At 39.6% G+C, this 25,126-nt stretch overlaps 1 protein-coding gene across 1 annotated transcript in view; it reads left to right on the top strand.

The window, feature by feature from the left end:
• SETD3 (SET domain containing 3, actin N3(tau)-histidine methyltransferase) overlaps positions 1–23,979 on the top strand; it is a 64,530-nt gene extending 40,551 nt beyond the window's left edge. The window contains exons 7-13 of the mRNA XM_075426424.1: positions 9,005–9,063; positions 10,912–11,026; positions 15,337–15,411; positions 18,149–18,315; positions 18,966–19,051; positions 20,672–20,832; positions 21,437–23,979. Of these exons, the coding sequence (XP_075282539.1) occupies positions 9,005–9,063; positions 10,912–11,026; positions 15,337–15,411; positions 18,149–18,315; positions 18,966–19,051; positions 20,672–20,832; positions 21,437–21,880 (1,107 nt within the window). The 3' untranslated portion in view covers positions 21,881–23,979. The remainder of the gene's footprint in view (positions 1–9,004; positions 9,064–10,911; positions 11,027–15,336; positions 15,412–18,148; positions 18,316–18,965; positions 19,052–20,671; positions 20,833–21,436) is intronic.
• Positions 23,980–25,126: the final 1,147 nt, after the last annotated feature.

Below are 25,126 nucleotides of genomic sequence, written 5' to 3'. Positions count from 1 at the left end.
TGTACTTGGCTTTAAGATACCACAATTTAACTTTCACGTGCTGAATAATGTTGGAATTGAATGCAGACGAGCGTACTGCCTTTTAAAATAGTCTGAACTATTCACATGTTTGGAAGTTGTTTATTATTTCTAAGTTGATATAATAGAGAATATTTTAATGCTTCTAAGGAGTTCAACTTATATGCAGTCAAAAGCAAATGTATTTGGAAGCAAAATACAGTGTTGGTCATGTACCAGGTAGGTCCTTACGGTTCTCAGTTTTCCTTCCTGCTTGATTTATCCTCATTGGCATGCCAATCAAATAGCTTTTTTCAGAAGTGGTGTCAGTGACTTTGTAAAAAATGGGTGGAAGAAAGATGGCACAGTTGTAAACCTGTAAAATCTTTCCCTTTTGTTTACTTGTCTACTATACATGTCAGCTTAAGGAGAGACTTATAATTCCATTGAGTGGGCAGTTACAAAGGTAAAATGGTGTTGCTATTTAGATTTGCTTTGTCTGAATTTCAACGCCTGAGTTGTTCTGCTTGATCAATAATAAATCAATAGGCACCTAATAATGGGATATATTTTTGCTTTTCTGTGTTTTTCCTCTCTGAGGGCCAAAATATTGTATTAATCTGTTTTGCTGGCAGCAAACGGAAGATTGACTGTATGCTTGTATGTGCCACTTAGTGTATCTACCGTAAGGTGGTTTAGACTTTCCAAAGATGTGCCAGGTTGCTGATTTTTGTGTCGCTTCTGCTGTATCCCACCCTGGATATGATGACAGTAATGGCAGATCCTGGGGCTTCATTGGGCTGTTCCTGTGGCTGCCCCTCTCCGTCGCAGAAGCAGCTACAGGCTTCGCTGTGTTGCGTCTGTCCATCTCAGACAAATGAAGAGCTCGAGTCCTTGCGTGGGTGGGAGGTCTGCTGCCTTCTTCCCCGTTTCTTCCTTGCCTTCCACAGGAACACGGCGACAGCTCTGGGCTTGGAGCCAGCCGGACACATGAGGAGGTGTTTGGCTGCTCGGGCAGCGTTTGCTCCTCAAACAGCTGTTCCCTATCTCCTCCAAGGAAAAGGTGGCAGGCCATATGGAGGCATCCTGTGGTCCAGATTCAGCCGATGGGTGCCAGTTGGACCGTGCTGGCCTAGATTGAAATACAGCACATCCCACTTGGTGTCTGCTATTTCTTACAGTCGGAATATTTTAAAGTTGGAGGAGGACAGACAGGATAAAACGTACCTTTCATTTCAGATATAGATGTTATCTTTCTTTGGACATTCGTTGTTAAGATCTCCTAATCAGTAGGTTTTCATTTATTTTACATGCTGAATGGTTTGGATTCTGTTATGCTAGCCTAAATGCTCTCTTTCCTTTGGAGAAAGAGATGTATTTCAGAGCATGTATGCCAGTGCTAAAAAAAATTTGTTTCTGCACAGTTTGAACCACATTTGGGAGGAATAATATGTTCCCTTGTTAGTATTATGGGCTTTTAAAACATTTTTTGGAAGATATGGTTCTCAGCCACGTTCCTAGTTGAGAATGCAGATAAGCATCTGTTTTTACAGCCAATAGAGTGGAGAGGTTTTTTGTTTGCTTTTCTGTCTGTTGCTTTTATTTTTTAACTGAGTTGCACTTTCTGGGGCAGTTGAGTTTATCCCCAGAGATGTTGTCTGTGTCTTTTGTGGAAGTGAGTGCCTCAGCAGACTTCAGGAGATCATCATGCACTTACAAGTATACTTTCTCATATAAAGTTTGTACTTATTGTGCAGATTTAATATTTTTCCTGATATAACAGCAGTTACAAATGTTCCATAAATTTAAAATATGATAACAAGCTGATGTTTCTTAGAACGGAATACTCAAAGGATGTATTCTTTAAGCACTGCAAAATTATACAGGGGACTTATCTTTGTTAAAATTAGTAATTTAACTAAATTACAAAGTGGATTATCCTCTTCAGTCAGACTCAATGCTAATACTCCACACAGTAGGAGATTGATATGTTGCTAAGTAAACCAAAGTTTATTTTCTTGTAGTATGGTTTGAGTGCAAGTTGAAGAGTGTTTAGTTTTTAGTTTTGGATCTGTGTGTACTACAGTCCCTGCACATCTGGTTCTGGGACCCACCACACCCCATGTGCCATACCTTGGTTTTAAGATGATTGTGATCCAAGCTTCCACCTGAGTGGTTCCTGGTGTGGTTTATCTGTAAACTTGAGTAGTCGATTCACAGGTAACAAAACTTTGGCCATACTGCGTAACATTAATGCTTATTAAGAAACTCTTTGGATGTGGAGTGGAAATACTGTCCCTGTCCTTTTAAAGCAGTTCAGGCTTTGCATGACAGCATTTTATTTGTGGCTTGTCGTTCATTGAATTAATAGTAGAGTTCTGTGATGAATTTGTGCATGAACGTAGTGCACGTGTGTTGCACTAAACAAAATGAACAAAGTAAACATTATATCCAGGAGGAGCCTAAAGAGTAAATGATGGGTCCTAGTATGCAGGCATAGACCTTTTTGCAAGGAAACTCTTTACTGTATGTATCTTACTGTACGTATATGAAGGAAGTACTACGGACTGAACCTGTCAATCTAAGGCTGAACGTGAATACTTCACCCTTACTTTGTGAGAGTTACTACAGGACCTAAGGACAGGAGGGACTGGAGCGGCTGTCTTGCTGCAGAACGTGTCCAGTCTCAGCCCAGCTTGCTCTCTCACTTCATCCTGTCATCCCTTAGTGGGGCTGCATTCAGCTCTAACTGATTTTGTGAAAGGACAGGAAATGGTATAGAAAACTTGGTCACTGATTTAATGTCATATCCAAGTGTCGTCTTTTCTGGGAAAGATTAGTATTTCAGAATTCTGTATGTTAGGAAGCATTCTGTAAACGGAGTGATGAAGAAATGGATGTCAAATAGTCCATCACTGTCTTACCTTTCTTTAGTAAAGGAGATGCCACAGGATGGTAGGCAGGGTACTCATTAGCAGTCAGTTCAAAATTATTTCTGTATACTCTGTCAGCCAAATGTTAATGTCCACTTTGCACGTGAAATGGGTTGTCAGTCCTTCAGACCCTGGAGTTAGTAGCTGAGTTGTCTGTTATGCCACTGTTGTCTCATTAACTAAGAACAATTTTTGCAGGTAGAAGGTACAAAAAAAGGGACTGTGCAGTTAAATTCCATTACACCAGGAGGAGTCGTTCCACTATGCTTCCGCTGTGTGAATCCCCTAATAGTCTGGAACAGTGCTTTCTTGTATATATTGGCAGAAAGTAAATAAAAATTGCTGACATAAAGAATAAGCAAGAATGTTATTTAGATTTAATAAGTTTCGATCCTGTGGTACCTTTTTAATTTTAAGATTCGTTCTATTAGGTTTTGCAAAGAGTAGAATGATCTTTCTTCCATTAGAAAAGGCGTATAACAGCATAGGTTTGTGGATGTAATTCATAGTGCTTCATGAATTGGGCTGTTTGAAAATTCCAGAGCATGCCTGTGTAGTTGTAAACTGTTATTACAAAGTAAAATAATCTTTGGCTTTGTCTTTTGTCCTGTACAGTGAACTGGCTTTCCCTTGTTAGGTTAAGCAGCGTATGTCCAATGGAAAAAGCGAATTCATGTTTCCCTGTAGATCGCTAGAATCCTCCATTCTGAATTCTTTGTTTTACTTAGCTTTAGGGCAGTTAAAGCCTCAGCAGCTCCACGGAGAGGAGTTTCTCTTCAAGGCTGCTGCTTCAAAGGATTTCCAGAGCTGGGAAAGGGACAGTAACCAGCAAATGCTGACAGATCTTCCTGCTTCTGGCCCTGAAAGTGTGTGTGTGGTGTGCGTTTGTGGTTTGTACACCTACGCGTCGGCCTGAAACCATCAAGTAGCGTCCAGCAAGGCTCGTAATGAAATCTCTCCATGTTAATGAGTCCATTGTAAAGAGGGGAGAATCTGCAAAGAAAGGCAGGGAAAATAATGTTTGGTCAAAAAGAATGAACCCTTGGGCTTTATGTTCAAAGGAATGAAAGTTAACAAGGTGGAAGCTTAAACTGGTTTTGGCTATAACTGTTTCAAGTACCCTTAGTGTTTTGGGAGCTGCAGGGAGGGTGGTGTGATGGCCTCAATATGATCCCAACTCTTGGTATGATGCTTTCCTGAGAGAGAAATGGAGCTGTGTCTACTTCAACGGTACACAAGAGGCCTCTGAGAATGTTAAAAACTGATTTAGTAATATTGATCCAGTGATTTGCCACAACTTTGCCTTGGACTTGCGAGTGCTTGAAATATTCTTCACAGAAATCCAATGATGTCTGTGTCTACAAACTTAGGAAGTCATAATACCAAGGATTTTTTCGTTTTTTTAAGTTATGTATTACAGTGGGAGTAGTAGATGACTCTGGTCAGCTTATCTCAGCTGAAAAGTGGTGTCTTTAAAACAAAAAAATAAAAACCTCACGAACTCTGATCACATCCAGTGATTCAATTAATTTTTTCTTACTTGGAGTATACAAGGGCTAATGGTACAAAGGAATATACTGGCCAACATGACTTCACACAAAATATATAAATTCTTTTCAACACCTCTGGTAGCATAGGTGTGAACACAAATTTAACACTGTAAACTTTTGTGTTCTAATTTTAACTTTCACTCAGACATTTTATTGCATGTTACAGTAGTAGGACTTGTGCTACTTTGCGTCACTTGGTAAACAAGCAAATATTAATGGAAACTCCTTGTCAAGCTTAGGAGCTCTGCTAGATGAGCTTTGGCATTTTGTGATTGAATGGGGTAAGGGGTTACTGCCTCTGACGGTCTGGCCGCACTCTCACAGGAGGTTAACGCCCATGCAGGCTGCATAGCAGAAGTGAAGGTTATGATGGCTTCTCAGCTGGAAGGGCACCCATCCTTTCTGCATTGGAGTCCTCATGGTGTCCAAATAAAAACAAGCTTTCTCAAATGTGGAGGACTCCTCTAGCATCTAGTTTATAAGACTTGAGAGTCATTATCTTGTGATGTCCCTCGAGGTAATTTGATGGAGAAATTGTTAGTGCAAAGGCCCCTACGCAGGCATCGGGAGTTGTGCTTTCTTGTGAGACACGGAACATGAGACACGAACCACTGGATATCGCTGCTTTCCAGAAAGAGAAAAATGTCTGAAAGCGCCTTTTTCCTTTTTCTTTTTTCTTTTCCCCTTCCCCCCTCCTTTTCTCTGGTTGCCATACTGAGTAACTGGCTTCTAGTCTGATAGTGTTTTAGGTGACTAGAATAACAGTCTGTCTCTTTCCGCAGTGGCTGCAGACAATCTGGCAGCAATCACTGTTACTTTTTAATATTTCTGGTTATTTTGAGATATCCTCCAAATGTCTCAAAGAAGGCTTGGAACGCTGAAGGGGAAGAAGCTTTTTTTTTTTTTAGGAATAGCAGCATCAGGAGGAAAACGAAATTCAGCATGCCACTATTTGTTTTTGCAGTGGTCATCACCCTGATTGCCAGCTCTGACAATATTTTCACAGAAAGGGTAACTAAATAGCTGGTATTTGTTCTTTATAGTAACTCTTTCAGTAGCATGTCAGGACCTGCATTTAAATGAATATATTCACATTTTCGTGTTCCCATTTTTTTGTTCGAAACTTCCCCTCCTAACTTTCTGCAACTACTTCATACAGACTTGGCAAGTTAAAATTAGGGTTTGCATAGTGGATAATGTCACATTTCAAAGCTAATCTCTAGAGACCTAGCTGCGTGAACCTATGAAAGCTGGATCAGATTTTTTTTACGTATTAAGTGTTTGTTTAGTTTAAATATGTCTGTATCTTTTTTGATCAGCCCGAGCGATTTGCATGCTATGCAGCAGTCATCTTCTATACTTTATTAAATATCTGTCAATTATAAATATCAAGGTTTTACATTAATGTCAGGATAGTACATCAAAAATTCATGGAATATGTGACTTTTTTCAAGGGTATTTAATACTTAATGCATTTATGTCATTTTTCTTTCTAGATATATTGACAGGTTTTATTAAGTGTTTGTTAGGGAGATTTCATTTTTACCAAGGGACTATAAAGAGAAGCTGCATACTAAATCAATTTTTTAATCAGAATGTTGTTCTTTTTTGTGTCTTCAGATTCTTTTACTCTATAGGGTTTTTAAGTTACGTAGTAAAATCAGAAATCTAACATGTTCAAATATGCTGACATCTTAACTTTAAAATAGCTACTAGAATAGCTACTACCACGGAATGTTATAAATATGGTAATTGTGTACGCCGGGATTTTATTCTGCCTTGTCTTTTTTAAGACCATGTATGTTGTCCTTTCTTGTAATTTACTGTTGATGTGAATTATGTCTGCATGGTCTCGGTATAGGGGCAGTCCCCAAGTTTCACAGACCTACAGATGGGGGGAGCGTTTGGGGGCATCCAGAATCTTTGCCCCTGGGTTGCGTGTTGGAGCTGACTCATTGCGGAGGGACCGCTCTTGTCAGACGAACAATTAACCTCACAGAAATCTGCTGAATTAATACAGATTTTTTGTTAGGGAGAGGACGATGGCAGCATGTATGCATCTTGCTTACTATAGGTATTTGCTCCAAGTTAGGATTGAGCATTAGCCTTGACTGTGTGTTGGGTGTTCAGTAAGTGATCTTGCTACTTGTTAGGCGTTGGATGTAAGCCAGTTTTGGGTTGTGTGAGAATTATTAACTTGTAGCGTTGTTCTTAATTTTAATAAATATCAAATCTCTCCAGTTTGTCTTACTTTTAATATCACCAGGATTTCAACATAGCAAGTCTAAAAATAGAAAGGAAGAAATAATGGCACAGTTCTGTAACACAGGTTGTTGTTGTTTGTTTTTAAGCCTAGTATTAACGTATACATTAAACCATCAAGCAGGACAGCACCTCCAAGCTAAGGCCACTCGTACTGGTTAGAACCACAGAGGGGTTCGGGCTCGGAGGGGCTCCGCAGCTCGTCTAGTTTCACCCCCTGCCATGGGGGGGGTGCGTAGAGGGCGAGCGGGAACCGTGCGCTCGGTGTCCGGTCGGTACGACTCCCTCCTGCGCCGTCAGGCCCGTTCTAGTCGCTGTAAGGCCTTTTCAGCGCGCTGTGACCGCAGTAACTCGTGCCGGCTGCGAAACGACCTGCGGGGCAGGGAGCGGGGCTTTACCTGTTGGTTCCCTGCCGGCGCACGGGGGGCCCTGCTCCGGCCGTGCCCCCGCCACGCCGGCGGCCCGAGGGGAGGCAGCGGCCGTCGCGCTGCCGGTGGGTCGGCCCGCACCGGGGGTTCGGAGCGCCGGACCGCGGCGCGCTTTCGTCTTCCCGGTGCGGTCCGCGGGTGCCGCGGCGGCGCCGGCAGGTGGCAGTGCCGGCCCGCGCGGGCGGCGATCCCCGCGCGCGGGGGGCGGAGGTGCGGGGTTTAACGGCCGCGGCCCGCGCTGGCGCCGCGGGCGCGGGCGGGATCCCGGCGGGGCTCGCCAGGCTGCCGAGCCGCGGGCTGGCAACGCGGGGGCGGGGGGGGGGGGGGGGGGGGGCGGCTCTTTTCAGGAGCTGCCGCGCCCGTTTCTGGCGGGAGTCCGGAGCGCCCCGCTGCCGGAGGCACCGGCCCCCAGGGCTGGCTGGTTTGGGTTTCGCGCCGAATGTCTGCGTGAGAGGAAATAAGTCTGTAAAACGCCTTGCTGCTGTGAAGCTCGAGGGAGCGGGTGCCGCACGGGTGCGGACGAAGTTCGTGTGGAAATGTAGATTGCTCACAAAAAGGAAGAAGCGAGGGAGGGGGGACGGCAGCCTCCGGGACCGCTGGGTGCCGCCGCGCTCCGGAGAAAGTCTGTCCCAAGGGTTAAGCGGGTGGGGGAGCGGGGACAGACCCCTGGGACCGAACACCCGGTGGGCGGTCTTTTGTGAGGTGTAATTTGCCTAAAATTGCACACTGAGCGCGAGCTTTTGTTTTCGAATTGATTTACGGTTTGAGCCACTTTTACCTCATCCCCTCCTGTCCTGCGCGGTGCCAGCAGGCGCGTTGCAGGGAGGAATGATGAATCACCGCGCCCGTGCGCTGCGAACGCAGCCAGAGCCAGAAACCGCTGCTACGCGGAGCGCCGTGCCTTGGGCGCCGCAGAGACAGCGCCAGGCAAAAAGTCGGCCGTGTCTTCTGAAATAACCGTTTGATCGCGTACTTCCCTTCGTCTCCGAGACCTAATTGAACCCGAAGATTAAAATTTGCGCCATTACGGCTTTCCATTTGTGAATCGGGTCAAAGTTCTAAAGGGAATGGGCACGTGCAGGCTTAAAGCTACTTGTATTTTTGAAACTTTAAGTAAGGTAATTGATCAGAAAAATAACAGGCATTAAATCTTTTTAGAGCCTTTTAAAAATCTAAATATTGTGCTTGTCAGTGACAACTACGATATGTGTTCTCAGATGGCATCGCTCCACTTTTAGATGGGAATATGTGTAGATATCTTCACGTAGGTGCTATCTTACCGATGTTTGTCCCTGAAACTATTTAAATATTTTCATCTGTTCTGTTTTGGAGATGTAGTGCACCTTCTACTGAATAAAAACTTTACAGGTATCAAGGAAGAACTGAAAATCCGGTATGTATAATTTTTACTTGCATTTGTGAAAGACATTACTGATACCCGAGAGAAAAGGAAAAACGTGGAAGTTGGTGAAACCTAACGTGTGCTTATTGTCTGATTCGTTTCCCCACCCTGCACCACGGGCTGGGTTTTGTTTTACCTTCACACACTCAGTCCACCTTAAATTTTTTATTTTTGCACAATGTCTGTGGGTTCCAGTCTTGAAATATGAAGAAACAGATTTATGGCGGCTGCTGGGCACAACAAATTAAGTTGACAGTGATGTATGAGAGCATAATAGCATGATGATCCCTCTGTAGCGCGGCTGGACGCCTCCTGCTTCATTTGGCTCTTGTTAGGATCTGTTAGGCAGCTAAATAATGAAATTCTGCTGACTGATTTCTGATTTCTCTTTTCCTTCTCTTTTCACCTTTTTCTGAAACTTGAATTTCCCAGACCCATCCTAATGCCAGCAAACTGCCCTTAAAGGATTCTTTTACTTATGACGACTACAGGTTGGTCTATCTTTCAGTTCCTTTTTTTTTTTTTTTTAAATATAGTGAACTGGAAATGCTTCACTGGTCAGAAAGCCCTATAGCCCTATTGTTAGTGAAATGTTAAATGTAAGATTTGACACTAATACACTTTCTTAATGAAGAAGAAAGTAACATAAATATGCAGATTTTAATTGTTACAAAGGAATAGTCATTATAAACAGTTAATTTAGCCAACTGGCACACATAGTCTGAGATTAGTAAGGTAATTCATTGTTTCTTAAGAAAATAATTCAGTTGACGTTGCAGGAGGTTAAGGTTTTGGGTTTGGGTATTTTTTATTTTATTTTTTTTTTAATAAAAGGCTTTACCAGCACAGAAGAGTAAAAACTAGTATTTACAGTGGCTGTTGAACAGGAGAGCTGGAGAACTTAAGCTGTACACGTGAAGCGTGAGTGTCGCTTGGAGGTGCTATACGGAGTGACATAATTAAGATAAAAATAATTAGGGTAACAAGAGCTTTAATTCTGTTAAGTGATTAAAATAGCATAAATAAAAGACATTCATGAGGTCTTACAGGGATTTTTTTTTTTGTAGGCTAGTTGTACTTCTGGGTAAGTCTATGAAAGTGGGATTTCCAAAGCCTGCCTCCTTCACTTGCAGGGTCACAGAGGAACATGCCAACTTATGTGTGAAGGAGTCTAAAATTTGGCAGATAAAATACAATTTAAAAGAAATATATTGTTATTATGTTTCGAACAGTGTTTGTATACCAGAATTATCCACAAACTTAACTTGCTTTTTTAGAAATGAAGTATATTTCAATTTGACAGTATGTTTCTAAGCAATCTGTAGTCCTTCTGAAAAAAATCCTTCTGAAAGTCTAAATCTGTATATTAAATACTTGTTACTAGTGGAGTCAGTGGGAGTTAACATTATTTTGACCGTCTTCTGGTTGTGTTCTTCCCCCCCCCCCAAAAAAAACCCACAATGAATATATGTATTGAGGCCAGAACATAGTGAAACTAAGATTATTTCTGGCATTTAATATTAATTTTTGTCTGAAATAAAGTAAAAATAAAATTTTAGAAAATACTGAAATGTTTTTTGAAGATTCTGAAGTTTGAATAGGTAGCTGGCATTTCCTTTGTTAACCTGAGTTAGAAGGGTTTTGAATGATGTGTGTGTGTGCTAAACTATGTTATATTTTCTAAATTCTTTTTACCTGGATATCTTTTTGGGGTTTTGGGGCTTTTTTTTCCTCTTTATTCTTGTTAAGCAGAAAATTTAGCAATCCTGATCTAAGCCAGAAGTTCACGAACTGAAGAGAAGCACTAACCAAAATACCATGCGTGTGTCAGGTGATGACACTGGTTTCCAGGTCGTGCAGTACATAATCTCTTCAGGGAGCAAGGGGAAAAATACCTCCTGGCTCCCACAGGAGTCTGCTTGTAAATAAGAGCTCCCGCTGCCAAGCAGTAGCTGCGAGCTACTCTGAAGCCTGCGGGAACAGCCAGCCCCAGGTTTGGGATGTGAGGCAAGAGGCACGTGTGCAGCGTAGCAGAAGGTGACTTGGGAGTGGGTCCTGGTCGAGGTAGTGGAAGGTGGGAAGGTTCTGTTGCAAAGAGCACAGAAGAGGGGTGGGATTGCAGTCCTGATTTGGGAATTGATTTATGTGCATGTCTTGGAAACCTAGGAGCTGCTGCTTCTCTTGCAAGTGATGTTGCCTTCTACTGTTATAGTCAGTGTGATCGTTAAGAAACCTAAGTTTGGGAACTCCTAGCCTGAATGATTGCTTCAGGTTGGACTATAGCCCGTCATATATTGATGTTCTGAACACTGACCATCTAATCTTTTTAATTTTTGTAGATGGGCGGTTTCCTCTGTTATGACACGGCAGAACCAGATTCCAACAGAAGATGGTTCCAGAGTTACATTGGCTCTAATACCTTTATGGGACATGTGTAATCATACTAATGGACTGGTAAGGATTTCTTCAGTGTTGCTGGAAGGCTTTAGGTCTTAAGTATTAAGCTTTTCAACTGCCGTAGAACAGTTTAATAACACTTTTCATTATGCTTCTTAACACAGGTATTTTATCTTCCCAAGTGACCCTAAAAAACTAATATCTGAAAGAAAGATTTGTCAGTTTCTTAAATGTCTTACCATAGCTTGTCAGGGAGAACGTTCTTCATCTAGAGAACTTTAGAAGTGATTGCATACTTGCATACAGTTATGTGTCATATACATATAATGTGCCTTTAGAAGTTTTCAGTTACATGATGCCTTTTTTGCAACCAAGTCTGAATATTCTTCTGACATGGAGTTTTGTTTCTGATGGGCTGGAAAAGATTCACAATGCTGGACAGATTGGTTTTGAGAATAGGAAAGCAGACCATGATGGAGGTTGCCTTGTGTAGCTACCACTAGGGAAAGTGGCTAGAAATTTGCAACTAAGAAATACTGCCTGCTCTCCTAACCATGCCCAAAGAGTCTTTTTATGGAGACAGCAACAAAAAGAACAAAGCCTAGTTCAATAAAAACCGTACATCTGTTACTACATCAAAGAAACAAAATGCAAAAATACTACTTTAGGGCATATTAAACATTTAAAAGGTGACATATGTATATAGAAAGTCAGACCTGCTGACATTTTGGCTTACATGAGCTAGTTCAGAAGATGAGGTCTTGATTTCATTAACAGGCTGGTCAATGTTGAAGTGAGGAAATGGCAACCCGTAAGAGGATGGCTTATCAATGTTGTTTACCCAGTCTCATGTATACTTCAAAATTCATACCCTCTAATTCTGTTTCCAGTAGATAATATTGTTTATTGTAAGCAGTAAATATGACCATACTGTTCAAGTAATCTGGTTCTTTTGTGGGAGAGTTGACCTGAGTGTTAGGACAGCAGCATGTATTAGTATTCTTGGTATAAGAAAAGCCTAGTTTAAATGAACAAGTTGTAAAGCAAGTTGTTTTTCGCTTGACATTTAACTAATTTATTGTTACTATGTCTGTACCAAATACAGCTCGGTAGGCTAGACTACAAAGTTGCGAGTGTTTGGTGTTTTTTATTTATTTATTTTTCCTTATTAAAAGGTGATTACATGTTGTTCTTTAACAGTTATGCCTTTCACTATTTGTTATGCAATCTCATAACTTTGATTTAGCAATAAAGCTGATATGAGAGTCTCCTATATAAAGAAAATTGCTTAAAATTCAGAAATGCATATTTTTGTAATACAAGTTTTAGCTGCAAGCATCAGTACTTCCTGTACCCTTTTCCTGCTGGGCATCTCTTTCAGATGCTTTTGCAGAGACTTGTCTTAATTCATTAGACAACTCTTAATGAATGCCTTCAAAGTTGGGTTTAGAGGGAAGAGGAAGAGAATTAAGGTTATGGGAGGGAAGAAAGTAAGTAGCCTGTGTTAAAAGAGCAGCTAGTTATGTTGTTTTAATCATTCAAATGTCTATTTAAATTGATAAAGTAATTTTTATTTTTATTATGCTCTTTAGCAACGGGTTTGATATGGAGCCAGGGTCTGGAGCCAAACCTGCTAGTGCAGTAGTATATCAGGGTTGGAAGCATTTTTTTGTGCTGAAGTGTAAGGGGGGGTGGGGGTGCAGTGCTGAACTTAAATATTTTGTTTGTATATACAGACTTCACTCATTTGTTTTGTATTTCTACAGAAACTAGTTTAAATGGTTATAGATTTAGGAAGGATAGACAACTAATATTGATAATCGGCTAATAAAAGCTACTAACCCTATTTTTGTTGTGTATTAGTTTCCTTTTACTATTAGAAATAGGGGGAAAAATGGCTAAGGTAACTGTAAGCTGTCTCTATTATAGTTTATACTATTGTAGTGTGAGGTGAGCGTGGGTTCTACTCTAATCATAGCACATTCCTTTAAAATACATGAAGGGAATTGCCCTTCATTGCAGGAAAGTAGGAAACAAAAGATGGCGTTGTGTGCGCCCCTGTCTAGTCTATTCCAAACGTTGTGCTGAAATACTGTTTGAGTCAATCAGCTACCAGAGCTCCCTGTTCTTGCTTTATTCCACAGGGTCCCCTTGCCATGAGCTAGATAATAAAATGCTCTTTGGGTTTTAGCTGGAGCTAGGTCCACCCAGCTTTTTCTTGCTTCTGACACTATTAATTAGATCAACCTGCCTCTAAGAACTATATCAAAATGGTTGTCTTCATGCATTTCTCATTGTTATTCTTTAGTGGGATTGTATTTTGACAGTCAGAGGTTGATTACCAGTTCTGCTAGAGCTTTAAATAAGCTACGTTCTGCCTGTTGGGCTGGGTCCATCCTTAATCACTGACCAAGCAGACTATTGCATGCTTTATACACAACTTAAAATTCATGTATCGGTCTGCTTCAGAAATAAAACTGAAGGGATGCAATTTGTCAGCTATCATGTGGGAAGAGAAGTAAACACCCTGTTAATTCTCTTACATGACTGCTATTAAAAGAAAGAGGAAATAAGAGTCTAGCACTCCATTATGCTTTATAGAAAAGCCTTTCAGAAGTGCTACTGGGTTGGTTGTCTTTTTTTAAAAAAAAAAAAAAAAGAGAGAGAAAAGGCAAAAATAAAAAACAATCCCAAAAAAGAGCAATACTCTAGTGAACATGCTTAAACTGACAGAATCCTTCTCTGAACATACTGGAATTTCCCCAGTCCTTGAAAGCCTCCTATTCCACAGGCACTTTAAGAGACCAGAATGGAGCTTTCACATTCAGAAATATTTCATTGAATTTGCACACTCAGAAAATCTCAGGACAGGTGTCAAGTGCTGTCAAGAGTTCCCTTTTTTGAATGGAATTTTTTTTCCCCAAGATGACTGCATCTGAACTTGGAAGGTACTTTTGTCGTAGCAAGGGTAAATCCTCTAGCACTTGTAAACTGCGGTTCAGGGTTCAGTGACCTCCTAAATGAGACATCTTAATTAACGATTGTTCAGTCCAGCATAATGAATATACAGGAGCTTCTCCATTCAAGTACCAGAGCCGGTGTTTTGCGGTGGGCCGAATTGCGTGACTCCAGTGTTGTCTTCCGATCTCAGCATACCACAAACCCATTAGTAGACTGAACTGGTGGCATCTGTGTGCAGAGCTGTTCCGCAAGCCTCCTCAGCACCGGGCTGCCCATGCTGGCGGCTCCCATTTTGGATTTGCTACATCGTAGGCAAGTTCCCTGTGCTCTCTTTGAAAGCACTGTTTTGGCTGACAAATGCGCACTTGATGATACAAGCAGTATAAAGCTATTAATATGTAAACCATCAGCCAAGCTTTCAAAATAACCCGTGGAGTTGTGTCTTTGGACAAACTGCATCCAAGATGGGAATCTGGGTATACCACACCTCAAATGTAAGTCAGCTTACAAACAAGTATGTTTTCACTTACAAAAGCTGAGAAAGAGTCTTTGGCGGCTTCTAGTTTTTTCCTCAGGCCCAGAGCATATTTTTCCATATGTTAGCTCTCTCAGTACCAAATTCAGAGTAGCTACCATAAAAGTTTCTTCCTGATTGTTCGGCAGCTTATGGTCCATCCTGTGGCTGCATCTGTGCCTATATCGCTGGTAATACTATTGAAGAACATGCAGTTTGTCACTTGAAAAAGTATTACATTTTTACGATAGCTTTACTTGTTAGTGTGACCGCTTTATGGCTTTGTATTTTTTTTTGGAGAAGCACAGGTTTGTTAAGAGAATTTATCCTCTTCCATTGCCTGCTACCATCAAAAAAATCCTTTTAGCATTTTAAGAATATTACTTAACTCTAGATAAAGGGATTATTTTCACGTAAATTATAATTCTCTGAAGATTGTATCCCCTAAAGACCCACAGTTATCTAATCCTTTTTCACTGAGAGATCAAAAATGTGCTGGCAGTTGAAGGATAAAGCACAGCATATAGAGCTGTCGGTGCCTTGCTCCCTTGGGCCTTGCGGGAGTGACTGAAAACTCCAGAACTTTATAACAAGCTGCCGGCTTTAGCACAGGACTGTCTGTGGTCTATGGAGGGTACTTCCCTCAGAGCCTTCCGTTCACTTCAGGTAAGGTATTTCTTCCCTTAGATTTCTTTAATTCAGAGAGTTTTTAAAAAGGGATTGCTCAGGAATTGTAAAACAGTTACTACCAGCTATATTGTACTATGCAGTAAAAGAAATGTATGCAATTACTATTGTTAGTATCTATTTCTAATAGGACAATGTTTTGTCAATGGTAGGGGAGATAAATATAAAATGCTAAAGGTGCTTCTGTTACTGTTTCCTTGGGTAGATCACTACAGGCTACAATTTAGAAGATGACCGGTGTGAATGTGTAGCACTTCAGGATTTCAAGGCTGGAGAACAGGTAGTGTGAACAGTTCCCTACGTAATTGTTCTTTAATTAAGTTTTGTGCCACTTGGTAACTCCCTGCAAAATTTTAATAGCAGGGTGGTGTGGATTAAGCCCTGCTACGTTTGAATTTTGTTATGTTGAGCTAATTTTGTGTGAAAATACTGCCGAACTAAAGAAGTGCAGATTTTTCAGAATAAAACATTTTCTATCACTTGATAGACCCAAACTTTAGGAGATTTTTGATTCCTCATATTTTAGAAAACTAGTTGAAATATTTAATCACTGGTAAATGCACATATACAGGCACTGAGTTTGGTATTCTGGATGAGATTAGTGAAAGGCCATATCCAAAGGACCGAAGATAAATATATTTTAGATTCGGGGCGTTGCTTTGTCTGCAACAGCAGATTGTAGAGTTTTTCTTAATGTTGTTGGTTTATGTTTCTTGTTAGTCTTTGTTTAACAAGAGGTTAAATGCAGTATAGTTGCCAGTCATTTTACCCATATTGCCATTCCCATGCTTAGTGAAAATGAGAAAGGCTGTAAAAATATACTCCCTCCCTTTTACACAGGCATTGCACATGTGTACACACCCCTTCATCCTGAGACAGAAAGTACCAAAGGGCGGGTCTTGCAAAGATGCATGGAGCAGTTCAGAATCCAGTATTTTGTTCAGAACTGCTAAGACAGGAAAAGGAGTGTTAAAACTAGAGATGCATTGAAGGCAGTGGTTCCTGGAGTGTAGGAAATCTCTGGTAGGAGGGTTCCCATGCTGCGTCGGCAGCCACCGTAAGCCCTCAAGTGTAGTAGCACTCCGTATTTCGTACTGCTTATGTGACTGCAGTCAGCATGGCCAGAAAAAGACTATGTCTGTGGAACATCCTGAAATGTTTTGTAACTCGGTCTCTGAGTTATTACTCTATGTATTATTTTGCCACTCTTACACTTAATAATATTTTGATTTTTTCAATTTTCTTATGTAGTGTTACCTTCTTTTTTAACAAAGATGTGTCTGAAAAATTTTTTAAAGTATGTCTTTCCAGAGGTATATTTATCCTCATTGCTATGCTGGGGTTTACAGTGACTGTATATTTTTTGTGTTGCGCTCAGAATTTGCTACGGTAGTCAAATATTTGCTGTTTTTTCCAATACTGGTATGATGAGTTGAAAGGGGTCCACAGTTTTTCCAGAATTGATCCAATTTATAATTTTCCACAGCTGGCAATGGATATGTCGTATAGCTGTTCTGGCTGCTCTCTCCATTTCAATTACAGAGGCTTCCTCTATTTCAATTTTATTTTAGTAGTTTCACTTTGTCTGCTATTTATCAGATTTTTAAAAAAATTTCTGTGCAAACTTATACTGTTATCGACATCATTAAAACACTTTAATTATACAATGCTTCAGTCTTTTAATATAGTGTGCAGATGTTACTTCTTACAGTTTCAGCAGTTCAAGCAGTGTATGCTCCTTGCTTTTACTGCTAAAAGATGTGAGGCAGCAGAAGTCCACAGCATCTATCAAACACACTGGCCTTGAATAAAGCAACTCTCTCATTCTGTTTAATTGGCCTTTTTGTAAAACAGAGTGTAAGAGCATACTGCATAATCTACGCATGATATGTGACTTTTAGTTGAATATAAGATGTATCACAATGGTTTTAAAACTTGAGGGGGGATTAGCAGCTCTCTCCTTAGCCATTGCCTTAACATACCTGAGCAGGTCGAGTGTGTTATGGTATAATGTTTACCATAATGTACTATCAGGCTTATGCATTTAGTGCTTTGGAAAAATAGTTCTAATCTAACATTGAAAACAAAGAAAGTAGATGGCATCAATAGTGTTGTTGAGGCTTTAAGAGAACACTGTGCCTTACTCTGACAGCTAAAGTGGGTTGGCAGCTTACAGGTATCCAGACCGTTGGCGTATCCTAAGGTTAACAAGGGAGTTCTGTAACTGTTGAAACTTTTTTCTGATTGACAATTCCATTATCAAATAAAAGGGGGAAATATCGTCTTGATGCAGAAGATGACAATTGCTGCTCTGACCTCTTGTCCCATGTACTTCACACAGCCTAGCCCCGAGTTAAACACTTTTTGCGGGTTATGTATAGGAACTTCTTTTTTCAATGTGAATTAAAGTAACCCATGTGCTTTAGATAAAGAGTTCAGAGTATAACACAAAAATAAATACTGGCTGAACATATCGGATCAGGTCTCTCTGTATGATATCCTTTGGTATATTCATGCCTTTAAGATAACATTAAAACAAAAGCAAAGTTGATCCATCAGTAGTGCAGGTTAATCTTTCTGGTGAACATATGGGGGGGGGGGGTGGAATGACCCCAGAATCATCATTTCTTTTAATGGGTCCTCTTGTCTCTTTTTTTTTTTTTTAGCCTTTAAAAGGCATAAGATCTTTGAAAGCTTACTTCCATATACTGGTGGTTTATGACAGCGTGAGAAAACAAAGCATTTTTATTTTAAAGTAGATAATAAGAACCTCTACTCTAGTTTCAAAGTCTCTCGGTTACATGGATATGTTTACATCTACCTCTAAAGTGTATTGCCACACTATATACAGCATTTGAATTGACACCAGAAAACAAAGTGTGTTTTTTATATAAACAAATATACCTTGTTCTCAGAATAGTAACTCGTTCAGGAAATAACTTTCAAATTATGTCAGTTTTGTGAGCTGATCTTAAGCTTTTTTTCCTGTCCCTTCACTTCTCTTTTCATCCTTCTAGATTTACATTTTTTATGGCACTCGGTCAAACGCTGAATTTGTGATCCACAGTGGTTTTTTCTTTGATAATAATTCACATGACAGAGTGAAAATAAAGCTTGGCGTGAGTAAAAGTGACAGGCTGTATGCTATGAAGGCAGAGGTCTTAGCTCGTGCTGGTATCCCAACGTAAGTAAAACACAATGCCATGGGTTTTTCAGAAACATTTCCAAAGTATATAGTGTCCAGTAGAGCATATATAATGCTGTTCTATGATAGCTTTCTTAGGTGTAATATTTCTCCTGTTTGTGTAGCAAATTAAAGTTATTGTAATAATATTTACAGAAGTTCTCTCAGCTATATTATCATCTCATTTGGACCATATATAAGGAAAAGGCCTTTGCTTTAATAACCATTTGAACAAAAACAGAATGAGGATTAATTTGAAGCAATCTGTGGGTTTTCTTTCTTTCCTATCCCTTGCAGACATACTACAATGCTCAGTATGTGAACCACAGCATTTCCTGTAGTCTTTTCGGTCCAGAGGGTACTGTTAGGAGCAGCAGACGTGAAACATTGCATTTTCATGAATTTATTATGAAAGCTATATAAAAATAATTGTGAGTGTAAAATTGTAGAGATAATTGTTCTTTTCAGATGCAGGTTAGGGAAGCTTTTCTTCAGTTTCAACTAGTATTACCTAATTTTTTAAAAGTTACTTTTGTAACAGTGCCTTTGTTGTATACTTTAAGGTCTCTTATGTTGAAAGAAGTTCAAAGGTATGACAATTGAACTTGCATTTACTGTTGTTGTTGTTTAATTGTTTCTTTTATTATTAGTTCTAGTGTTTTTGCCTTGCACTCCACTGAGCCTCCAATCTCTGCCCAGCTTTTGGCTTTCCTTCGAGTGTTTTGTATGAGTGAAGGTAAGATGCTTTATAAAGATAACCTAATTTACATTTGTTTGGGGTTTTTTTAATGCAGGAATGTGATAGGCATTTATATGAAACAGTAAGCTAGAAGATTGGGTAAATTGAGGAGCTGAGGTTAAAAGGGGATCTATAAAGTAGTGAGAAACCCGATCTTTGGTCATGTTGTCTGAGGGAATATTTCAGTAACGTAGGTGATTCTAGAACTCCTAAAGCATGAGGTGATGCCATTTTAAGTTTTTTTTAATCTCCCAGGCTGTGATGAATGAGTGAGCTTTGGAGCTTGATCTTTAGTTCTTACATTTAAAAATGGTTCACAGAACAAGATCATGTGAGACCTAGGGGTTCACATGCTTAAAATTATAGCGTATTAGCCATGACTGCTGGAATCATTTAGGTGTGGAAGTGGAATATTCTGTACTGCAGGAGAGATATGGAAGATACATTTCAAAATTGAGTATTTTCAATATTTTGGCAATTCATAATTTAAAGCAGACTTAGGTATTTGCAAACTGTCTTTATAGCATTTCTCTTATGTTTGGGTGTTTTATGGGGAAAATACATGCACAGTTAATAAATATTCACCTAATTTGTGCATGTGAAACTTCTGTTTAAATGTTTGTAGTAGCTGCTTTCTGGTTACATGCGGTTTTGGAGGTTATTGATGTGACAGTTTTTCATGACAGTGAGAGAATTCCCTTGCAGTTAGGAATGCTGTATGGATGATGTGGATCTTCATACCAGTAGGAATACTGAAGTAGTTAAGTTTTCATGTGTGCTCTTAGAATAGAATAGTTTGGTTAGAAGGGATGTACAACGAGCATCTAGTCCAACTGCCTGACCACTTTCACGTAAGGAAGGTTTTAGAATGCCGATGAGGGACTGAATTTTGTCTCGGAGAATAAAATATAGCTTGTAAACATTTTAATTGCATTACTCTGATATATGATTGTGCTCAGGTTATTTGTGTCTTAAATACTGTATAAGAAAACTGTTTATTGAGAAACTACATGCAAGTGTTTTGTGAAGTTTGTGGTAGCTGCTTTGCAGGAGTGAAATTTGCTAATTAGAAGATTAATGGAATTTGTGTAATGTCAAGGAGCTGATTAAACATTTTGTACTCTGTGTGAGGTTTGTCTGGTGGATGTCTTTTCTGACCAACCGTAGGGAGTTTCTGCTACTGGAAAAGACTGCCAAAACAATAGGAAAAATAATTCCTTTGCTATTGGCACATTCTCTAGCCTGTTCCTTTTATTATCAAAAGGTTCTCCAAACTCTTTAAAGAATTCCTTCCTTTTGTTTATTAAGTACTATGCAAAACATTCTGTCTCACTGTCACAGTTACGCTGAGTATGAGAGGCTATGATATATAAAGTATCTTTATTTCCCAGTGCAGCAGAAGGTCCATTTTCTGCTAACCTCAAGACTTCCCGTTGCCTCTTTGAGGAGAATCCCAGAATTAACCAGCATATCTGATAATTCTTATTTGAGGAGAGGTGGTTTTTTTTGTTAGCTGCTCAAAGCTATACTGTTGAAAATAAACCTTTCTGCAGTTTGTCAACTTGCAAAGTGAATGATGAGATTGCTTTTAACAGATCGGTTTTATACTTATTGCAGAAGAGCTGAAGGAACACTTGATAGGCGAGCATGCCATTGACAAAATCTTCACTCTGGGGAACTCTGAGTTTCCCATTAGCTGGGACAATGAAGTTAAACTTTGGACATTCCTAGAAGCCAGAGCATCCCTTCTTCTGAAAACCTATAAAACAACTGTGGAGGTAACATTAATGTTACGTGTAATTTAAATGTCTGAAATGTTTTGTGTTATGATTGTAGGAAAAGATATGTTGTCCCCTGTCTTGTCTTTACAAACTTTAATCTGAATGTTAATACATAATTCATTCTGTGCTTTTTAAAGTGTAGAAACAGATTTGCCTTATCTAAGGAAAATCAAGTAAGATTGCAAAAAAAGAAAATTTTGTTAATGTATTTTTATTTTGATTCACCAAATAGAGGCTCCCTGCTTTTTCTCTGCAAGTAAAATGGGGAATCAGTTTCAACTTGTCTGTTAGTTGCATTCTCCAGACTGCAAATAAATGTGCTACTATTGCGCCTGTATAAGTGACCCTGCATGTTTCATATATATGTGAATTCTCCTGACTTCGCTTGTTATCCAGGCTGGTCTATGTGGAGAAATTTCTGGCTTCTTTATGAATTCTTGCCAAATTTCCCTGGGACTCCATGCAGACCTCCTCATTCATGTATGTCCATTTGGCTCAGCCTGAAGAACCTAGTGTCACTTGTTGTTAATGCATAGAGAGAAACGTTGAGGGATTTTTTTTGTGTTGGTTGTTACTGACTTGCTTTTCCTTTTTTTAACAGGATGATAAATCCTTCTTGGAGACCCGTGACCTTACTTCACATGCGATAATGGCTATCAAATTGCGCTTAGGTGAAAAAGAGATCTTGGAGAAAGCAGTAAAGAGTGCAGCTGCTAGCCGAGAGTATTATACCAAACAAATGGCAGATGGAGCTCCGCTTCCTAAATATGAAGAGAGCAATATTGCCTTGTTGGAGAACACTGTGGCAGACTCTAGACTCCCTATTGTCTTGAGAAACCTAGAAGATGTGGAAGAGCAAGGGGACTTAAAGATTGATGAAGCTATTGATGCTGAAGTCACAGAGAATGGGTTTGTAAATGGTGAAAACTCTCTATTTAACGGGACCAAATCAGAAAGTGAAAATCTAAATAAAGAGAAAAGAAACAGAGAGACTGAAGATGCCAAAGAATCTTCTTCAGAAAGTACTGATGAGGTTAAAGAATAGTCCTAAAATTTTACTTTCTGGTGAAATTGAATTAGCTGAAGTTTATGAACAGTGCTTTTATGTTAGTGTGTTTCTTTGTTAACATTTCTCTTTCTGCAGAGAAAAATGTTTTTGCTGCTTTATATTTTAAAATGAAATTTTAAGTTATTTAAGAGATTTAGCATCCCTTTTCAATTAAGATTGCCATCTTGCTTTCAGGCAAAAACTGGGGAAAGAGGTGCCTTTGGAAGATTTTGCAGCCCTTTGTTGAACCAAATGTGTTTTCTTCCTGGGGAAGAATTAAGCTCTTCTATCTGCTGTGCTTTTGTTGTTCTGTCACTCTGACTACCGAAATTAAAAGCTTGCTCTGCCTCCTGCCAAGAAAAGCAGAAGGCAGGACTGACTCGGTATGCAGCAGGAAGGTGGGAGAGCAGTACAGCAGAAAACTGGATGAGAGGATCAGAAACGTGGGGACTGGAGGAAAACCTGTTTAAAATCAGGTATGCCAGTCCAGAAAAAGGTAAGGTGGCAACCTTATGATTGGTAGTTTTAAATGTTGATGAGAATCCAAATTGTATACACTTAAAGTGATCTCTGAAGATTTCAGTTTACTTTGTCTTTTGTTTACTGTATAGAAATATCTCATCTTTCTTCTTCAGTCGGAGTTAGGCTGCTACAATACAACATTCACCAACTTTTAAAGGCTGACTTCTTTATGTTTCCAGGCGGTACCTTTTATTTACAAAATTGGCAGTGCTGCTGGAGAGTTTGAAAGCAGATAGGCCAAGTCACAGCTTTAAACTGTACTGTTCAAAGAGAGGTCACTTCCCAGCTTCTTCAGGTTTTCACAACTAGCTAGAGGTTTTCAAAGCTACACTTTTGACTAAACCATTATTAAAAGGAAAATATGATTAATATTCCTGTCTGCTGCTACTTCATTTCTGCGTTGTTGGCTGTAACATTGAACGTGACATGGTTACCTGATCTTACTCAACTTCGTCTTTTGGTTAAGATACTAATTGATGCTGTTTTCTTGAAGGAAATGGCAGGCAGGCTAATTTATTTTTGGCCCAAGTCCAGACCACAGCCAAGTCTGCGGTACACTTTGCCATTTAGATTGTGTCTTTGTCTGATGCACATTTCTTGGGATACCTCCACAAGTTAAGCAGATCTACTGTCTCCAGCAGTTTTGGTCACGCTCATATTGTATGTTTGAACTTCTAGGTGGAAACAATACAATCCTAGCACAGTGCAATATCAGAAGAAGGGTAATTCCAAGGCTTGACTTTGAAATTACCCGAGTACTGGGAGGAGAGGAGGGCAGAGTATTTTTATTTTGTGGGTGAATGGAGAGGAGTGTAAAGTGGTTTAATTCTGTTCTCAATATTAAGGACTTTGTCTTTTGCCTTTGTATCCTTAAGTTCAAGATAATGGATAGAATGGGCAAGCTTGAGCAATTGTTTAAAGCTCAATAGATGTTGCAGCCTGCTCATCCAAGATCAGAGGTAGTAAAATGTCTTTTGGCATATTCATAGTTTTATTAGATTTTGCTTCTTTTATACTGCAGCTTGGAAAATGTGTTTTTGCATAAATCTTTGGTGCAATACACATGATAAGTAGTGACTTTCGGGTTGTCATAGCAGTTTTGGTGTTCAGCTAGTATCAGTGTGGGGAAAATAGAAGAAAATAGTTTTTTAAAAAATACTTCACAAAGAATGGCACATTGCCATTGCACCTTGGATATTGCTTCACCACTAACAAGATGCTGGACCAGTATTTTTGTAACTATATGCTGCCTTTGGTAAAATGTTATGAATTGTTGTCTTGACAGTTTAAATGTCATACAAAAGTCATTGCATTTCGGTTTTTATTAGGACCAATATTCCATTTCTGTTTCTGCCACTTACATTGCACAACATTGTACTAGATACTATGATGCAATTCTGAAACTAGCCTTCCCTGAAAATTATAACTGTAATTCAGAATTTAAATGCTTTGATGCAATCTGATACACTGTATTTTGTTCCAGTATTTGCTGATATCTATGGCTTAGCAAAGTCTGTGGTCACCACAGGACAGAATGTGTGGGTTTCTTGAATAAAATATAGTTCTACCACGTCTTCCCTAGTGAGTGTATTGTACACACAAAACTTCTACCTGCTACCAACTGCTGTATCTTTTGGGGTCTGTGGGGAGAGGAATAACTCTCCAGGTGTGCAGATAAAGGTTAAAGGAGAAATAGGTGGCAAAAAAAAAAAAAGAGGGATTCTAGTAAACAGAAAGGGGAAGTGGTCTATTAAGCGCACAGTTGAATTCTTACTCTTCATATGTTAGTGTTCTTTAGAAAAATATGTTACACACAATAAAAATAGTGAGTAATCTAATTTTGTAATTTGCAGTTTTCCTCTGTGTGTGTAATGGTTTCTCAGAAGCACTAACCTAAAACTTAAGCTTTTGAAAACTGAGGTGGAAGCGAAAAAATTGGCACTGATGAGCCCTTATTACCATCTGTCATGAAAACAGACCTTTCAAAGCATTTTAAAGTTAACTTTCTTCATAATGTTTGGTTAAGAGGCTGTTCGCACTAATCGGAGGCTAAATGCCAAATCTTGCTTCTGTTTCGCTAGCTAGCTGAAGTACTCCTGTAAGGAAGACATCACTTGGATTTCTCGGACTGTTCTCCAAAAACAAAATGGGGAAAAAAAAAAACCTTTTGAATTTTACATGAACCTACCTACTGATGAATCGTTTCCCTAACAACTTGTAACTAACTGCTTTGGCTCTATACTGCAAGGCGATGTCATGTAGCCCTGTTGATAAAGTCAGATACGCAAAACTGAGCAACAACCTCCACTCTGAAAAGATGGTTGTAAAGTATATAAATGTAACCTTAGCGCTTAAGTGCTGTCAGGAGTACGGGAGAGCTGAGAGCCTGCTAGCTGTGGAAGTAAGATGTTTTAGCATCTTGGCTAAGATGAGTATCCCTTCCTCTGGATGTTGTTGAAAAGCGGTATGTACAGAAAATCTGTATGACAGTAGCTGCGTTCTTGAGGCTAATTTGCCGTTAGAAGGGAGTGATCGTCGTGGAGTCATGAAACTTGCGTGTTTCAGAGGCACACTGGGAGGTTTAGCTTACACAAACTGTTCTCTAGTTCACGTGTTTAGAAACAGTATTTAATATCTGCTGCTGCCACTTCTGTCACCCTTTTTTTTCTTTTAGAAAGGCATGTGAAGTAATTATGAAACGTAATTTGAACAGTTGCAGTC

This window comes from Opisthocomus hoazin, chromosome 7, assembly GCF_030867145.1.
Source record: "Opisthocomus hoazin isolate bOpiHoa1 chromosome 7, bOpiHoa1.hap1, whole genome shotgun sequence".
Classification (NCBI taxonomy): Eukaryota; Metazoa; Chordata; class Aves; order Opisthocomiformes; family Opisthocomidae; genus Opisthocomus; species Opisthocomus hoazin.
This window is presented reverse-complemented; position numbering and strand designations above follow the sequence as displayed.